The 18176-nt window shown below is 49.0% G+C and overlaps 1 protein-coding gene across 1 annotated transcript in view; it reads right to left on the minus strand.

The window, feature by feature from the left end:
• The window catches only part of LOC107120399 (dehydrogenase/reductase SDR family member 7-like), a 29165-nt gene extending 11196 nt beyond the window's left edge, over positions 1–17969 (minus strand). Inside the window, exons 1-4 of the mRNA XM_015423086.1 lie at positions 17737–17969; positions 9494–9646; positions 7711–7817; positions 2863–3102 (exon numbers count right to left, since the gene is read on the minus strand). Of these exons, the coding sequence (XP_015278572.1) occupies positions 2863–3102; positions 7711–7817; positions 9494–9646; positions 17737–17863 (627 nt within the window). The 5' untranslated portion in view covers positions 17864–17969. The remainder of the gene's footprint in view (positions 1–2862; positions 3103–7710; positions 7818–9493; positions 9647–17736) is intronic.
• Positions 17970–18176: the final 207 nt, after the last annotated feature.

Raw genomic sequence — 18176 nt, forward strand, 5'->3', positions numbered from 1 at the left:
GGGGGGTGCAATATAAAGCTCGCCTCGTGGCACGCGGTTTCAGTCAGATTGAGCATTTAGATTACGATGCCACATTCGCAGCCACTATCAGAAATGAGACCATAAGGGTGGCACTAGCCATGGCATCTGTAAATAAAATGAAGGTTCACCACTTTGATATAGAGACAGCTTACCTAAATGCTGATCTCAAGGAGGAGTTGTATATGGAGCAGATTCCAGGGTTCTGCACTGGTCAAAATACTTCTGTTTTGAGACTACACAAAGCTTTGTACGGCCTTAAACAAAGTGGGCATGAATGGGAATTATGTTTAAACAAAGCACTGATTAGCAAAGGGTTTGCACAGAGCATCTCTGATCCTTGCCTGTATAGCAAACAAGTTGAAAATGGTACCTTGTATGTCCTCAGTTTTGTTGATGATTTATGTGTGGTTTACAGTACTCAACAACAGCTGCAATGGTTCATTAACACAATGCAAGCAGTGTTCAAAATGAAGAACTTGGGGGAGATACAAAAATTATTTGGGTATTCAAATTACCAGAGATCAAGAAGGTAACTTTGCTCTCTGTCAGGAAGGGAAGGTATTGGACTTAGTCCAAAGGTTTGGTATGGGTGAGGCCAAAGCAGTTGACACACCCATGACTACTTCCTACTGTAAGGAGCCCAATGTAAATATATTCCCTCACAAAGAAATGTACCAGTCATTAGTAGGTTCATTATTGTATCTATCCTGTTGTACCAGGCCTGACATTTCTGTTGCTGTTCACTTGCTCAGCCAACACTGCAACTGTCCTTATCAGAAGGACTGGGTGGCAGCGAAGCGTGTTTTGAGATACTTAAAGGGCACTGCACATGAGAAGCTAGTGTTAAAGGTAGACTCAAGGGAAGAGAGTCTGTATGCTTTCACTGATGCCAGCTGGGGGGACAGGCCGGATGCAAAGTCAACATCAGGGTACACAATATTTGTCCATGGTGCATTGGTAGGATGGAAATCCATCAAACAAACGCACATAGCGACCAGCTCATGCGAATCGGAATTCTCGGCAATAAACGATATAGTGATACAACTTGAATGGTTTAATCAACTATTAAAAGATTACAACATATTGTCTGTGTTGCCAATTAAAGTTCTGTGTGACAGTACTGCAGCAAGTCAACTTGCAAACAATCAAGGGATTAGAACCAGGAGCAAGCACATTCTAATCAGATATCAAAATGTAAAGGTGGCTGTAAACAATAAATTTATAGAGATACAGCACTGTGATTCTGATGTAAATGTAGCTGACATGTTTACTAAATGTGTAAATGTAAACAGATTCCAAAAGCTGAAAAAGATGTTATATATGTCATAGATGTCATCTTGGGAGGCGTGTCAGTATACTGTAAGGTATGGGACAAGATGACAGTCTATGAGAAGATGTGGTAAAGATCATGCTGATCTGGGTGACAGCTAAATGTATCATATGACCCTGTTACCAGGCAGAGATTGCATGTCTCTTGCATCAGCCAGCATGATGCAACCATGAGTCAGCACTGGTCACTGATTGGTGCTGACACTGTATATAAGTCTGTATAGTACTTTAGAAGATGTTCACTCTGTGAATGCCTTGCTGCGGAGCACTCTGCCGGATTGTATGGTGATATTGGAGTTGGAGAGTGCTAAATGAACTGTGTATATTCTGTGTAAATAAATCCACTATAGATAGTCTGCACCAGCAACCTAGTACTTGTCGTTACTGGACGTTTCCCACGCCAACACACTCCTTGGCAAATAGAAAGGGAAGTCGTGGAAGTAGTGACAGACTTCACTTTCCTAGGATCCCAGATCACCGCAGACTGTGACTGCAGCCATTAAATTAAAAGACGCCTGCTCCTTGGGAGGAAAGCAAACCTAAACAGCATGATAAAAAGTAGAGACATCACCCTGCCAACAAAAGTCCACATGGTCAAAGCAATGGTATTCCCAGTAGTCATGTATGGCTGCGAGAGTTGGACTATAAGGAAGGCCGAGCGCTGAAGAATAGATTCTTTTGAACTATGGTGCTGGAGGAGACTCTTGAGAGTCCCTTGGACTGCAAGAAGAACAAATCAGTCAATCCTCAAAGAAATCAACCCTGACTGTTCCCTGGAAGGCCAGATAATGAAACTGAAGCTCAAATACTTTGGCCACCAAATGAGAAGGGAGCCCTCACTGGAGAAGACCCTGATGCTGGGAAAGATTGAAGGTCAAAGAAGACGGGGACGGCAAAGGATGAGATGATTAGACAGTGTCATCGATGCAACGAACATGAAGCTGAGCAAACTTCAGAGGACGGCGGAAGACCGGAAGGCCTGGCGGGAGCTGGTCCATGGGGTCGCAAAGAGTCGGACTCGACTGTGCGACTGAACAACAACAACCTAATTCTGCTCAATAGCAAAAAACTATACCTTCTTCACTGGAGAAGTAGTTATGCCGTTGTATTCTATTAAACTGTGCTAATTTTATATATAGGATTTTTAGTATTTGAAAATATCTTTTTTCCTTTCTTGTTCTATTGATGTTTATGGGATCATAATTGATTCTATAATGGAAATATTCTTCATTGCTTATTGCTTAACTACACTGTTTGCTGACCATAGTAATAAATACTACAACGGCTACTGGACTCGAATCCAGCTGTTCTCCTGCATGGCTACCCTCTGAATACATTTTTCATTTACGCAATTATTCATATCATTATTGCTTGCCTTTTTGTTTAGAGGTCCTCATTTTTGTTTCTTTCTTCTCTCCCCTCCCCCTTACATGGAAGACCCCTTTCCTGTGTTTGGAAGTTTCTTGCTGCACACCGTGAAATCGGAAGACTGGGGAACAAAAACCCACTTACCATGAGGGCATGTTTGCTGGCACAATAGCCAGTGACCAAGGGAGCTCCCATGATCCCCAGGGCACTGCTTATGGTGACCACCTTCCCTTGCTTCCTCTCAATCATGTGATTCAGGACAGGCTTTGTTAAGGAGATGGTGCCTAGGTAGTTGATCTTCATTATGGCGTTGTAGACGTCGACGCTGGTGTCCACAAACAGCGAAAACTGGCCTCGGCCACCGTTGTTCACCAGGACGTCAATCTGGGGTGAGACGGAGGACGAATTAAGCTTTTACCGCTCCATTTAAGCACAGTCTCAATAGCTAAATCAAATGACAAAGTATGCCAACGCACCAGTTTGCCACAGAGGCCACTAGAGCCAAATGCGGGGAACCCAAAATGGCTCTTGTTTAAAAAGAACATGAAATTTTTAGAATAAGGTTTATGGGAGAGGTAGGCAGGGCGCTTGAATTACTGGAATGCAAAGGGAACAGCAAATGAAGATTTTTATGGGACTAAAAAGGACTTATTGGGAATACTTTTATAGAAATGGAAATGATAGTGGGGAACGGTTGTGAGAATCCCTGTACAAATCATGCACAGATTTACACCGCTGCACTAATCCTATTACACAGAATGCGACTGCGTATTTTCATTACTTTTTGTGACACCTGATATGTTCTACTTCCTAATGAAGAACTCGCAACAACTGTTGCTTGACTTGAAAAATCTCTATGGATAAGATGAGGGGGGGGGATATGGGTAGAAAAGGATATAAAATGATTGATAAAATGTTATTGTTTGATTTGAAGTTATATCCTAATAAAATTGTGGTTTTTTAATTTAAAAAAAAGAACATAAGACGAGCCCTGCTGGATCAGCCCAGTGGTCCATCCAGTCCAGCATCCTGTCTCACACAGTGGTCAACCAGTTCCTCTGGAGGGCCAACAACAGGGCAGAGAGGCCGAGGCCTTCATTAGAACACCAGAAGAGCCCTGCTGGATCAGCCCAGTGGTCCATCCAGTCCAGCATCCTGTCTCACACAGTGGTCAACCAGTTCCTCTGGAGGGCCAACAACAGGGCAGAGAGGCCGAGGCCTTCATTAGAACACCAGAAGAGCCCTGCTGGATCAGCCCAGTGGTCCATCCAGTCCAGCATCCTGTCTCACACAGTGGTCAACCAGTTCCTCTGGAGGGCCAACAACAGGGCAGAGAGGCCGAGGCCTTCATTAGAACACCAGAAGAGCCCTGCTGGATCAGCCCAGTGGTCCATCCAGTCCAGCATCCTGTCTCACACAGTGAGGATCAGACCAGTGGTCCATCCAGTCCGGCATCCTGTCTCACACAGTGACCAACCAGTGACTCTGGAGGGCCAACAACAGGGCAGAGAGGCCGAGGCCTTCATTAGAACATCAGAAGAGCCCTGATGGATCAGACCAGTGGTCCATCCAGTCCGGCATCCTGTCTCACACAGTGGTCAACCAGTTCCTCTGGAGGGCCAACAACAGGGCAGAGAAGTCGAGGCCTTCATTAGAACATCAGAAGAGCCCTGCTGGATCAGACCAGTGGTCCATCCAGTCCGGCATCCTGTCTCACACAGTGGTTAACCAGTTCGTCTGGAGGGCCAACAACAGGGCCTAGAGGCCCAGGCCTTCATTAGAACATCAGAAGAGCCCTGCTGGAATAGACCAGCGGTCCATCTAGTCTAGCATCCTGTCTCACACAGGGGCCAACCTGTTCCTCTGGAGGGCCAACAACAGGGCAGAGAGGCTGAGGCCTTCATCAGAACATAAGAAGAGCCCTGCTGGATTAGACCAGCAGTCCATCTAGTCCAGCATCCTGCCTCACACAGGGGCCAGCCAGTTCCTCTGGAGGGCCAGCAACAGGGCAGAGAGGCTGAGGCCTTCATTAGATCATCAGAAGAGCCCTGCTGGATCAGACCAGTGGTCCATCTAGTCCAGCATCCTGTCTCACACAGTGGCCAACCAGTGACTCTGGAGGGCCAACCACAGGACAGAGATCCTGAGGTCATCCCCTGACTCTTGGATTCAAAGGCACTGGAGGTTCCTTTTAACCACCATGGCTAGTAGCCACTGATAGCCCTATCCTTCATGAATCTAATCCCCTTTTAAAACTGCCCATTGTGGCCATCACAACATCCTCCAGCAGTGAATTCAACATTTTAATCATTCGCTATGTAAAATACTATTTCCTTTTGTCTGTCCTGAACCTACTGCCCATCAGCATCATTGGATGCCCTCAAGTTCTAGTATTTTGGGAGAGGGAGAAAAATTTACAAGCCAACCCAAGTTCAAAAATAGCAGTGTTTCAAGTCATATCTGAACTGGACCATATGTTGTACCAAGTTAGTAAGGGGGGCATGGAAAAGAAAAGGAGGGCAAATTAAAAAGTTCTACATCTGCTATGCACTAAATAACTGAATTAGGGAACACAGCAATTGCAATACATAGCTATACCACTTCTTATCTACTGCAAACATCTAGAACCATGCTTTCAAATAGTTCTGCAACTAGAACAGGCAAAACACCACCAGGCCTGTAGTCTCGAGGGGGCCCACAAGGGCGACGCTCCCTCCAGAATGTGCCCAGCCCCCTCAGCCATGCCTTTTTTCCTCTCCTTCCCCCCGCATTTGCTTCCCAGCGAGGCACAAAACAAGCTGGAACCTTGTGAGCATGGGGAAGAAGCGGGGGGGCAGGTGCAGGCACAGCCACCGTGGAGTGTCATGAGCTGGGGTGCCAGTCAAAGGGAGTCCAAAACAGGCCAAGATCAGGAACCAAGAAGACAGTGCAAAGTACAAAAAGCCAAGCCGGGGTCAGGAGCCAGAAACACAAAGTCCTAATCACTAACCAGAGACATAGTCCAAAGCCAAGCCGGGGTTAGGAGCCAGGAACACAGAGCCAAAGCCAGGGGGTCTGAAGATCTAGGTACAAGAGCTGAGCCAGAGTGGATGCTAGCAACATGAAACTGACTTGTTGCTTCCACGAAGACTACTGCCCAGAGTGTGCAGTTAAATGTTGCTACCAATTAGCCAGCTACACGATTGGCCAGGCTCTTGTTAGAACTCTGGGTTAGCCGAGCGTCTCCCCTGTAGCCTGGCCTCTCTTTTCCTGGTTGCTAAGTTTTGCCAAAGTAACTCCCTTAAACGAGTCACACGTGGGGGTGAGTCAGGAGGACTTTCAGCTTGCAGTTCTTCCTTCTTACCTGGGCCAGGTGTGAAGACTGCTGTTACAGGCACTTGCCAGCTATCCTCCTCTGCTGCTTCAGAGGGGCCAGCTGTGGTTTCTGCAGGCCCTGTCAGCTCATCCTCATCCATGCCCGTGACATGGAGAGACAAAGCCTGGCTGGGATCCTGCATACCACAGCTGGAGCCCTTTTTTGCCAAGGAGAGCAGGGAAGGGGAGCCCAAGCTGGCTTCCTCAGGAGTCAGCCCCTGGGGGAGGGCAAGGCACCTGCCATGGATTGCACACCACATGGGAGCTGCCTCCTGGATTCTCGGCATCTCTGGACGTGTGGTGATGGGATCCCTCCTTTCTCCTCCTCCATCTCTCCACTACCCAATGAGGTAGGTGGCCACTGGGAAATAGGGACATTTGGTTTTAAACAAAATGGATTATCAGAACCAAGTTCGAGTCCAGTGGCACCTTTAAAACCAACAAAGTTTTATTCAAGGTATAACCTTCTGTATGCAAGCACACTTCTTCAGATACGGTGAGACAGAATTTCCTCAACCATTACATATTGGGGGGGGGGGGCGGTTAGTTGCCAGGAAGGGCCCATTAGAGACAGAAACAAAAATGGAAATTACCCGTCCATAATATAGGTATTCCATAGGTATTTGTTCTGCTGCTTCAGACCAACACGGATGCCCACCTGAATCTACCAAAATGGATTATCACTTAACCTTCTTCGCAGCATGATCCTTTGTGGAGACTTTGCACCACATCGTAGCTCGTCCGTAATAAAATAAACAAATAATGGTGTGTTCGCCACCAGTGTACTCATTTGCCTCCCCCAATAAAAAATTTCTGGCTACAGGCCTGAGTATCAGGGAGGAGGAGAAGAAAAAACAGGAATAAAGGTTATGTCTTATCTTTTGCTGACAGGGGGAAGGTGGGGCGGGAGAGCAGTGCGCTGTGGGGGGGGAAAGCCGCAAAGAATCTTCTGCAAATTGCTCAACATTGCAACGAGCTATTTCTGCACCCGGGAAAAGTAACCACCTTTACTCTTTGCATGCATCGTACATCAGAAAGGACCATCAAGGGGAATTTGATCTATACAGATAAAAAAAGTATAACCCAGGAGTTACTTTTTGCAGGAATCGGGCCATGTATGGCCGGTTAGGCATGAGCAAACTGAGGATAGTCTGGGACCTCTAACGGGCTTCGAAGCTCATGGGTCTGCTTACAACTGCACCCTAAAGGGTTGCACTAATGCTGAACATCAAAATCCTCTCTGCTCAGGCTGTACAATGGATACACTCAGATACTTAAGTGCTGCGGCTACTTCTGCCCAATGTTACCACATAGCAATAACCTCCTCCTCCCCCCTGGCAGCGTTATTCGGAAGCATGAATCACTTTACTGTGCCTGGCTTCAGGCACAGGGCCAGTGAGGAGCTGCAGAGATGCCACGCTGCCTGACCTGCCACCCACTCTAAGCCTCATCCAAAGCCAGTTCCCCCCCCCCCATTTTGAGAACGTGCCCGATTATTCCACACAGAAATGATGACACATTACTGTAACATTAGGCAGCATTAGCATTGGACCCGTTTCCTGCCCTAGTCCAAAGCACGGCCAGCAAAGGGCTGACCTACCTGAGTTATACTACCAAAAAGAGTCAGGGAAGACTCACCCTTCCAAAATACTTAAGGACAGTGCTTGTAGCAGATTCATGGGTACTCCTGTGGGTCAGATTAAGCGGCACAATAAGGATGTCTTTGTCACTTAGTTGACTGATTTCTAAATTAAAACAAACAAATAAAAATTGGGGAAACAGATTACTTTTAGAAGCGATGTGCATATTTATTATACTCTGTGCATATTTATTATCCTAACTAATCTTTGAGTGTGAGACCCCAAGAACAGTCCTGCCAGATCTGATCAGAGTTCACCCCCCTCCAGCATCCTGACGTGCATCCAATGACCTGCAGGTCTCCCAGAAGGGGGGGCATCCTCACCTTTCACTCCTGCCACTGAGCTCCCTCTAATTTTGTTCCAGGGAGGGCCTTTAGATCAGGGGTTCCCAACATGGTGCCTGTGGGCGCAACCCTTCCTGGTGCCCATATTTTTATTCAAAGCGGGTAGGGCTAGGTGCTGCTTGCACCCAGCAGGGCTTCCGATTGTCTGTGCAGATTAAAAGGCATCCTGTTAAACAGTGCTTCTGCCAATGAGAGCTGTGCGTAACCTGGTTCTCCGACATTCTGTGGTTTTTTGTCTCGCTCCCCCATAGGATTTAGTTTAAAGCCCTCCTCATTAGGTTTGCAAGGCAAATCACAGCAGAAACTTTCGTGGAGCCAAAACCCACTTGGTCCGATGTGCCACTGACTGCTTTGCCCAAGGGGTGAACGACCGGAAACTTGGCAGCCATTTGGTTGCCAATTAACATTTATTTATTTAATTAGATTTTTACCCCGCCCTCCCAGCAAGGCCAGCTCAGGGCGGCTTACATAATAATATAAAACAATACAATATAATAATACAATATATAATATAAAACCCAATTAGACACAATTTAAAACCATACTGCCATACATGGCAGTGTAGACTCTTGATCAGTTCTTCAGGCCAGCTGCTCCGATACAGACAACATGAATTAAACAGAACTGGCGGGATTTGGTGCCTAGAGTGTTGGGAGTCCTGGATTCAACTCTCTGTTCACCTATGAATCTCAAAAAGATGACCTGGTCCTAAGTGGCCCTGTGGGAGGAAAGAGAAGTCAGGCAGGTCTTCCCCCTGAGAAGAGTTGGTCTTGCAAAACCAGGTCAGAGGCTAGGATATTCAGAGCTGCCTTATACTGAATCAGACCACCAGTCCATCAATGTCGTAGTTGTCTACTCAGACTGGCAGTAGCTCTCCAGGGTGTCAGGTAGAGGTCTTTCAGATCACCCACTACCTGATGCTTTTAAGCAGAGATGCCAGAGATTGAACCTGGGACCTTCTACATGCCAAGCAGATGCTCTGCCACTGAGCCACGGCCACTACCCAGAGTTACCCATCCTGCCCCAGGCAAGAAGATTGAGTTGCTTGACAGGTGGGGCAATATTCTGCCCTCCTCCCCAGCTATTACCAGGTTTAATAAATGTCCTTGGTATTTTACCTTTGCAAAACTGAAACCTAGCTGAAATGAGGATGACTTCCGGTACATGCCGATTTGTTGTTGTTCAGTCGCACAGTCGAGTCCGACTCTTCGCGACCCCATGGATCATCTCCCGCCAGGCCCTCCTGTCTTCCGCCGTCCTCTGAAGTTGGCTCAATTTCATGTTCGTTGCATCGATGACACTGTCTAACCATCTCATCCTTTGCCGATAAGGGCACACAAAGGATTCTGCTGCTGTTTCATGCTTCTTACAATCGGCACCCAATTTGCTGAAAATAAAATTCCAGATACACATTATTATCAAATAAACGCCTCTTACCCAGGCACTTCTTTTTCACCCTCTCCAGTTCATTCTCCCGTCTGGCCGAGAGTGCGAGTCGTGAGCCGATCTTCGCTAGCTGGTAGGCCATCTCCTCGCCAATCCCGCTGGAGGCTCCCGTTATCCAGACCACTTTCCCGAAAAGTTCCTCTTCTGTCCAGAGAGAGAGAGGGCAAAAAAGGAGGTAAATAAGTATCAAGATAACCATTGGCAAAGATATTTAATTAATTAATTAATCTGTAGGCTGTGGAAGGTGGGTAGTTCAGCAGTTCGAGACCCGAGTTTGCCACATGATGGAGTGAGCGCCCGTCTCTAGTTCCAGCTCCTGCCAACCTAGCAGTTCGAAAGCAAGAAATTGCAAGTAGATAAATGTGGGCAAGGATCAGCGATAAGGCACACCTGTCCTGGTTCGGGCCCATATTTCCAGACTCTGTAAACATCTGGATTGATCAGTGACTCTGATCCAGTAAGAGTCCTGACCTTTGCACATCCTGTACCGGTGGGCATTTTAAAGCTGAGAGTAGCTCGTTAATTATTATACTATGTAAGCATCCTTAAGACATCTTTGCCTAAAGTATCTGTTTTCCCGTTTCTGTACGTGCAAGCCCCAGCCTCACCTCACGGTGGGTGGGTGGGGGGCAGAGTGTGTATAAAATAAACTATTGCTGCCTTGAAAGGCAGACAGATTTCTCTACCCTCAAGAGAGCTGTCTCGTGTAATTCCTTCAGATAAATAGGTACCACTTCAGTGGGAAGGTAACAGCGTTCTGTGCACCTTGGTGTTTAGTCATGCCGGCCACATGACCACGGAAATGTCTTCAGACAGCGCTGGCTCTTTGGCTTTGAAGCGGTGATGAGCACCGCAACCCTAGAGTCGGATTCGACTGGCTTTCACGCAAGGGAACCTTTACCTTTTTTTTTTAACCCCGCTTTTGACCCCAGTGGGGACCCAAAGCGGCTTATGTCGCTTTCCTCTCCTGCTTTTCGTCCTCACAACCACTCTGGGAGGTTGAATTGTGTTCAGTTTTGGGCACCACAATTTAAGAAGGGTATAGACAAGCTGGAACGTGTCCAGAGGAGGGCAACAAAGATGGTGAAGGGTCTGGAGACTAAGTGCTATGAGGAAAGGTTGAAGGAGCTGGGTATGTTGAGCCTGGAGAGGAGACGACTGAGAGGTGATATGATCACCATCTTCAAGTCCTTGAAGGGCTGTCCTATAGAGGACGGGGCAGAGTTGTTTTCTGTTGCCCCAGAAGGTCGGACCAGAACCAACGGGTTGAAATTAAATCAAAGCAGTTTTTGGCTAAACATTAGGAATAACTTCCCGACAGTGAGAGCGGCCTAGCTCTTTTTCTATGAAACAACCCCTGCCTGTCAGTAAGGGAGCATATTGTGTGTGATACACCAAGCAATTGTTCATTTATTACACATTACTAGATACCTTGTCCCACCCTTTTATTTATGAATTATTTCAATAAATCCTCTTTTATTCAAATATACCAGCTCTGAAAGAAATACTTCCTCAGAACCACAAAGTTCCTCTTAAGCCTCGACCTCGGTCTACCTGACCAGTAAGAGCAGAAGTAAAGTATAAAGGTTTGGAAAGCCTTAAATTTCCTGGTGGCAGCAGGATATACCCTAGTAGAACAAAATAAAGAACACTTTTAAAGTGAAACCAGTCCTCCCCAATAAGGAGGACGTCACAGTCCCGCAATGTGGCAACGCCACGCAGCTGGAAATGCTGCCACAGGATGCTGTTCCAGTAAGCCTCCCACCCCTGCCTCCTACTGAGGATGCAAGGCAGAGGAGGAGGCCCCAACAGGCCGACCACCTCTTCTCTGTCTACCCAGAATCTCCTTTCCTAGCTTTGGAACTTGAGCCTCCCACGCCCAACTGCAATAGAGTCAGTTTGAAAACCCCTCTGATGGCTGAGAAAGGTCCCAGCATACTAGAATTTGGGGTCACTGGTAAAACCGACCAGCAACAGGTTCACAACTGACCAGAGGAGGGACCTCGGGGTACATTACTGAATTCAATCAATTCACGGCTGAAGGACTGGGGGGCGGGGGGCTCACTCAGATGCCCTGTCTGTCATATCCATTTTTAAATAAAAAAGGATCGGGGTGCCATGACTACGAATCACTAGGTTTGCCAAACAAACAGAGAAAGAAGGTCCAGTCCGTTCAAGAAGAAGAAGAATTTAATGCCATCTTTCCAGGCAAGGGATGAGCAGAGGTAGTTTGCCATTGCCTGCCTCTGCGTAGCAACCCTGGACTTCCTTGGTGGTCTCCCATCCAAATATTGGCCAGGGCTGAACCTGCTTCGCTTCTCAGTTCTAACAAGCTCCGGCTAGGCTGGGCGACTTGGGCGGCTATCCAGTCCCTTCAATAAAGGCTTGACGTGTGGAAGTGGGCAGTGGTTGGTGGCACGGTGTAAGGATCAGAACATACAGATCTCGAGCAGTGCTCCCGCTAAACTGTGGAGCCTTGTGAGCAAAAATTCTCCTTTGTGAGCTACTGGCATGAAAGTTGTGAGTGAGCAATTTGGTTACTGCATAAATTCATTTGCTCTGGAGCCCCATCCTTCCTGAACTAAGACAAAAAAGTGCGAGCCAGAGGCTAAAAAACTGTGAGCTAGCTCACACCAACTCAGTTTAGAGGGAACACTGATTCTCGAGATGTGTGCTCAAGCTGTAAGTTTCCACAGGTTAGCTGCAGCCTCTTTGGGCTGAGCATTCATTAAAAGCATTCATTAAAAGCACCTGGTGGCCTTGATAGACACACAACCTGTGTCCCCGCCAGTGTTTTTCCCAGCCCAGTTTGAGAAACACACTCAGCAGTTCTGTAGAGAGGAAAACACTAAAATATTTATTAATTAATAAAGGAAGAGTACCAGGGGTCCTTTCGTAGAAAAAGAGCTAGGGGAACTCATTAGCATAACTCATTAGCATATGCCACACCCCCTGACATCATAAGGCCCGGCGGTGGACCTGCAAGGCTGGCGGGAGTGCGAGGAAGCCCCGCCAAGGCCCTCCCTGGCCCCAGGCAGGCAGGGGGGGGGAGAGGCGGGGAGGAAGCAACTTACCCTCCCTCTTCTGCCTCCTCCTGGCTGAATGAGGGCCGGAAGTGGGGCGGCCGGAAGCAGGGGGCGGAGCTTCATTGTGTGCCCCGCCCCCTGCACCTCACCCGGGGGAACTGCGATCCCCCCCGAAATGACCTCTGAAGAGTACAGATCTCAAGGTTTTGGAACCCCTGAATACCCAACAGACTCTTCGTGTGTTACAATGGGTGACATAGGATTTTATACTCAGGATGACATAAGCAAAGAAAACATTGCTGTTGGTTCCATCAAACATCAGCACTCTGACCTAACAGGTCTCTGATTGGTGGAAAACCTTTTGGGCCGGGCTTTCCCAAGTACAGTTCATTCTACCTTTTACTACACAATGGGCGCTTCTCTCTCCCAGACTGTGAAGTTCTAAAAGTATCTATTTGACTTGTTATAAGACAGGGTGTCTTTTGTTCACCATTTTAGCTAAGCTGGCTAATATCAGAAATATGTTGTGTTGGACTTCTAACAAAATGCAAGGCCATGAGGCCTGTCCGTGGGCTAGGCTTCAGCAAAATAACAGGACATCAACAGCTTTTCCTTCCCCCAGCATGCATTTCTAAGCAGTGGCCATTACTGAACCAAAGTCAATATCTGAATACACACATATGTTTATAGCTGATTCCTGGTTGTATGGTTAAAATCATAAATGGCACTTAGCCGCCCATGTATTATTCTGAGAGTGCTAAGTGTAACCACCAAGCTAGTCTGTTAGTCAGTGGCAGAGTATGAAATGTTTCATAAACTGTGTGTACAACCAGGGCCAGCCCGAGGTTTTTTTGCGCCGTAGGTGGGGCTACCTTCTGGCACCACCCCCCCCGCATACCCAGTTATGCGGTTGCCAACCTCTAGGCGGGGCCTGGAGACAAGGAAGACAACTGTAATGCCAATAGCTTACAAAGTAGAATTTTTGCTCACAAGACTCCATAGACTAGAGGGAACAGTGGCCATGACTACAAGTGGTATGTAACAAGGTTTTTAAAGGAATGTACCTCCTTTGAGTTGTGCCTAGAATTGCCATAGCGGTACCGCCGCCAGCCGCTGGGAAGGGGTGCCCCGAGGGGTGGTGGCCCCAAAGCGCCTCTCCCCTCTCCCGGCCTGCCCAGGCGCTTCCCGCAGGCCAGTGCCCAGAGGCGCTTTTTCGGGAAGGAGAGGGCTGGTAACTCACACACACACACACACACACACACAGCGGCCCTGCAGATCTCCACCTTGCGCAGGACGGGAGACAATGCTGAGGGGTTGCCGCCCACCTGGGGACCTTCCTGCAGGCAGCTGGGCTGAGCCCTGGGTGCGGAGTAGAGGCCCCTCATCAACCCCAACTCACCCGGAGGGCGCTGCTGCAGGGGCTGTGCGGGGCGGGGGCGCCGGAGGTCGGCGGGGCCCCTCAGCCAGAGGTGTAGCAAGCGAGCACTCCGCCCAGCAGCCAGCCCGTCATGTGCGGGGAACACATTGGGGAACACACCGGGCACCGCGAGCCCCTTCCGGAGGCCAGGCCGGCGCCTGAGGGGGAGTCCGCTTCCGCCCACCCAGAAAGTCGCCCACCCCAGGTGTCCCAGCAGGCCTGCGCAGTCGCCAGGAAAGCTCTTCCAGAGAGGCCCCCCCTTTTGCAGGCCTCCCGTGTGTTCCCCGCAGGCCAGCAGCTGCAGGTCCTCCCCTGGTCACCGCCTGCCGCCGCTGGTTCTCCCGCCGCCACTCCTGGGAAACAGTAGCTCCTCTGGCTCTTGGAGGTCTTCGTGAGGCGCTGCAAGGCCGGCCTCTCGGCCCGGGCTTGTGAAAGGGTGTGGACAGCAGGCGGTGGCAGTTCCGGTGGCGGGGAGGATGCGGAGGGGGGGCGGGTCCAGTTTGGCGCCCTAAGGGCCAGCCTGCACTCTAGGCAAACGCCTAGCTGGTGAGCCGGCCCTGTGTACAACAGACTTGAGCCAGTTGGTGTAGCCAGAGAGCCAGTTTGGTGTAGTGGTTAAGTGCACGGACTCTAATCTGGGAGAACCGGGTTTGATTCCCACCTTATGCCAGCTTGTCAAGAAGAAGAAGAAGAGATTGGATTTATACCCCGCCCTTCACTACCCAAAGGAGTCTCAGAGTGGCTTACAAACTCTCTTCCCTTCCCCTACCCACAACAGGCACCCTGTGAGGTAAAAGAAGAAGAAGAAGAGATTGGATTTATACCCCGCCCTTCACTACCCAAAGGAATCTCAGAGCGGCTTACAAACTCCCTTCCCTTCCCCTCCCCAGAACAGACCCCCTGTGAGGTAAAAGAAGAAGAAGAGATTGGATTTATACCCCACCCTTCACTACCTGAAGGAGTCTCAGAGCGGCTGACAAACTCCTTTCCCTTCCCCTCCCCACAACAGACATCCTGTGAGGGAGGCAGGGCTGAGAGAGCTCTGACAGAAACTGCTCTTTTTCAAGGACAGCTCTTATCAGAACTACGGCTTGCCCAAGGTCATCCAGCTAGGTGCAAGTGGAGGTCTGGGGAATCAAACCCAGTTCTCCCAGATTAGAGTCCGCGCACTTAACCACGGCACCAAACTGGAGAGAAGCGGGATATAAAAAGTGGGACCCTCTCCTCCCGTATGTCCCTGTGCGCCAACTACGGTCATCAGGCAGCCGTCTGCTGGTTCTCCCACCACCTGGGGGCCCCTCTGGTGTCGACCAGAGACAGGGCATCTAGCTCAAGATGCATACTCATTCTGTACGCATGCAAGAAAATATTTTTCACCACTATGTCAGTTTTTAAAGAGGCTTTCTCTTAAGCAAAGCTTCTGCCTAAAATGCCGAAGACCTACTACCAGAGTTACACATAACCTCACTCCCTGATACTTTGCGGCTGGCCCCGCCTCTTGCGGCAGCCATTTTTGTTGCTGGCCCTGCCTCCAGCAGCCATTTTTGTGGCTGCTCCCACCATCCCGTTGAAAAATGTTGGGGACCTTAGCACTCTACCATAGTTTCAAGCAAGGTTGAATACAATGCTGGTTCTTCCTCTGTATTTGACTTTAGAGGCACTACAGCTTCCCATGAAAGGCCGAGCACGACAAACACGGGCCTGCAAACATTTTGGCTTTCATAAGCCCTCGGGAAGCTTCTAACACGTGCTTGCAGGCATTTCCTTCTTATCATTCTTTTTGTCTGCTAAAGAACACCTCACTATCTTGCAGGCTATTTCAACAAGCCATCACCTCAGTCCAAATTCCACTAAAACCGGAAATTTTGTTTTTGAATATCTGGCCTGAAAAATTTAAATTCAAGGGTACATAGATGCACAATAGAAGTCCTTCTAGATGCAGCCAAAACAGCAATAGCATTGTACTGGAAGGAGAAAGAGGCACCCTCAGTAGAAATATGGTATAAGAAACTTTGGACTCATTACTTAATGGATGCAGTCTCCAACAAACTAAATTGCATGTCACAAAACCCAATAAAGTCTAATTTCATAGAGAAATGGTACCCAGTGCTAGATTATCTGTCACAAAAACAATTTATCTCATCTGATTGGTCTCAATATCACAAATGGATATAAGATTAATGCAATGTCCAGTTCCGCAAATTCTCATACTTACTTACTTATATCATCTCCACTAGCTCTAATATTTCCTTTTCTTTCTTCTCTTTCTTACCGCTCCAATAGTTCGGGATGCTTCCTAATGTTCCTATCAAGTTTACGCTAAGTCTGTTATCTTTCTACTGAAATCATATTCGGAAGTGTGTTGAGTAATGTATTGTAATTCTTTGAACATGTTATAACGTTGTACATACGCAGGAACTATTTACAGGATGTGAATGTAATTGGAAAATTAATTGTTCACTGTTTGAAGTGTTAGAATTGTTAAAAATTGAAAAAATAAATTAAAAAAAAAAAAAACAAGCATACATACAAGTGCAATCTGTAATTCTATTTTAATGTCTGACGAAGAGTGCGTGCACACGAAAGCTCACACCCTGAATAAAACTTTGTCAGTCTGACTCTAAATTTATTCTGTTCCTTTAGTCTAATAGGGCTGCCTACTTTGATTTTTCCCCCCCCCTTTGTCAGCAATTTTTTTTTTTAAAAAAAACCCACATAGCACTTTATAGTTATTTATTATCTAGCAAGGGATAAGCCCAGCTTCCCTTGTTAGTTACTTCCAGTTTTAACTGCATTGGCCAGTACGATTTTAAAAACTGGTAAAAGGATGTGTTTGCAATTGCTGGAATGCCCAGTCCACCTGTTAGGGCTTGTAATTGCAAAGAGACACACACACCCCTTCATGCTGATTTCTGACCCACTGAATCAAGGAGAAGGGTCCCCCCCCATTAGTGGGTTAATGGTGCGTGGGGGGGGGAAGCCAACGCCCAGTCCCTTTGCAAGACCCCCACTCACCCTAAAGAGACCCACACACATCCTAAAAGGCTGGGTTTTAGGGATGCCAGCCTCCAGGTGGGACCTGGGGATCGGCCGGAATTACTGCTCATCTCCAGATTACAGAGATAACTTCCCTCCCATGGGGAAAATGGATGCTTTTGGGGGGGTGGACTCTATGGCATTGTACTTCACTGAGGTGGTCCCTGTTCTCCCCAGGGTCCACCCTTCAGGAGTTTCCCAGCCTGGATCCGGCAACCTTACCCCCACCACCAATTCCCCTGCCGATGGTCAGGGGGGACCTGTGGCAACCCTGCTGGGCTTCCCTACTTCTAACTCCGATTTGCAAGGCACTCTAGGAGTGAGCTCCCACCTCTAGTTCCAGCTCCTGCCAACCTGGCAGTTCGAAAGCAAGAACTTGCAAGTAGATAAATAGGTACCACTTCGGTGGGAAGGGAACAGCGTTCCGTGCGCCTTGGTGTTTAGTCATGCCGGCCACATGACCACGGAAGCGTCTTCGGACAGCGCTGGCTCTTCGGCTCAGAAACGGAGATGAGCACCGCAACCCTAGAGTCGGACTCCACTGGCTTTCGAGCAAGGGAACCTTTACTTTTACCTTTACCTAGGCTTGGGATCTTGCAAAGGAGAGGTCAGAGTCGTCCCCCCCATCCGCTTGGCCGCCGAAGTGCTCTGCTTGGCTACCTCCCCGGCGTTACCGCGGGGCCGCCCCTTGCCGCCGGCGCTGCCACGTTGCGCACGCGAGGGCCGGGGGCGCGCCCTGGCTCACACTCGCTCACCGGGCTTCTTGCCGCGCCATTCCAGCCACTGCAGGGTGAAGTCGCCGTCGGAGTACCGCGCGAATCGGACGAGCAGGAAGAGCAGGAAGCCCACCACGGACGCCCAGACCAGCACGCAGATCGCCATGGCCGGCCCGGGAGCAGCGGGAAGGAGCAGCAGCAGCAGCAGCCCGGAGCCCTCGCGGGCCGCTTTATCAGCACCCGGCGGCGGCCGCCCAGCCCTTCTCCCCGGGCCTGACCCGCCCCGGGCGGGGAGGAGTTTGCGCTCCGGCCTGTCTGCTCTCTCCGGCGCCCAGAGCCGGGCTGGCTTCGCCCCCATCGGACGTTCGGGCTTGCAGTCGCCGGGGGGCGCGGGGGGGGCGGATGCCAGCCTCCTCCAGGTGGGACCGGGGGATCCCCCCAGAATTACAGCTCATCTCCAGGCGACAGAGAGAGATCCG

Source organism: Gekko japonicus, unplaced genomic scaffold (genome assembly GCF_001447785.1).
Source record: "Gekko japonicus isolate JY-2015 unplaced genomic scaffold, Gekko_japonicus_V1.1 scaffold345, whole genome shotgun sequence".
In the NCBI taxonomy this organism is placed as follows: Eukaryota; Metazoa; Chordata; class Lepidosauria; order Squamata; family Gekkonidae; genus Gekko; species Gekko japonicus.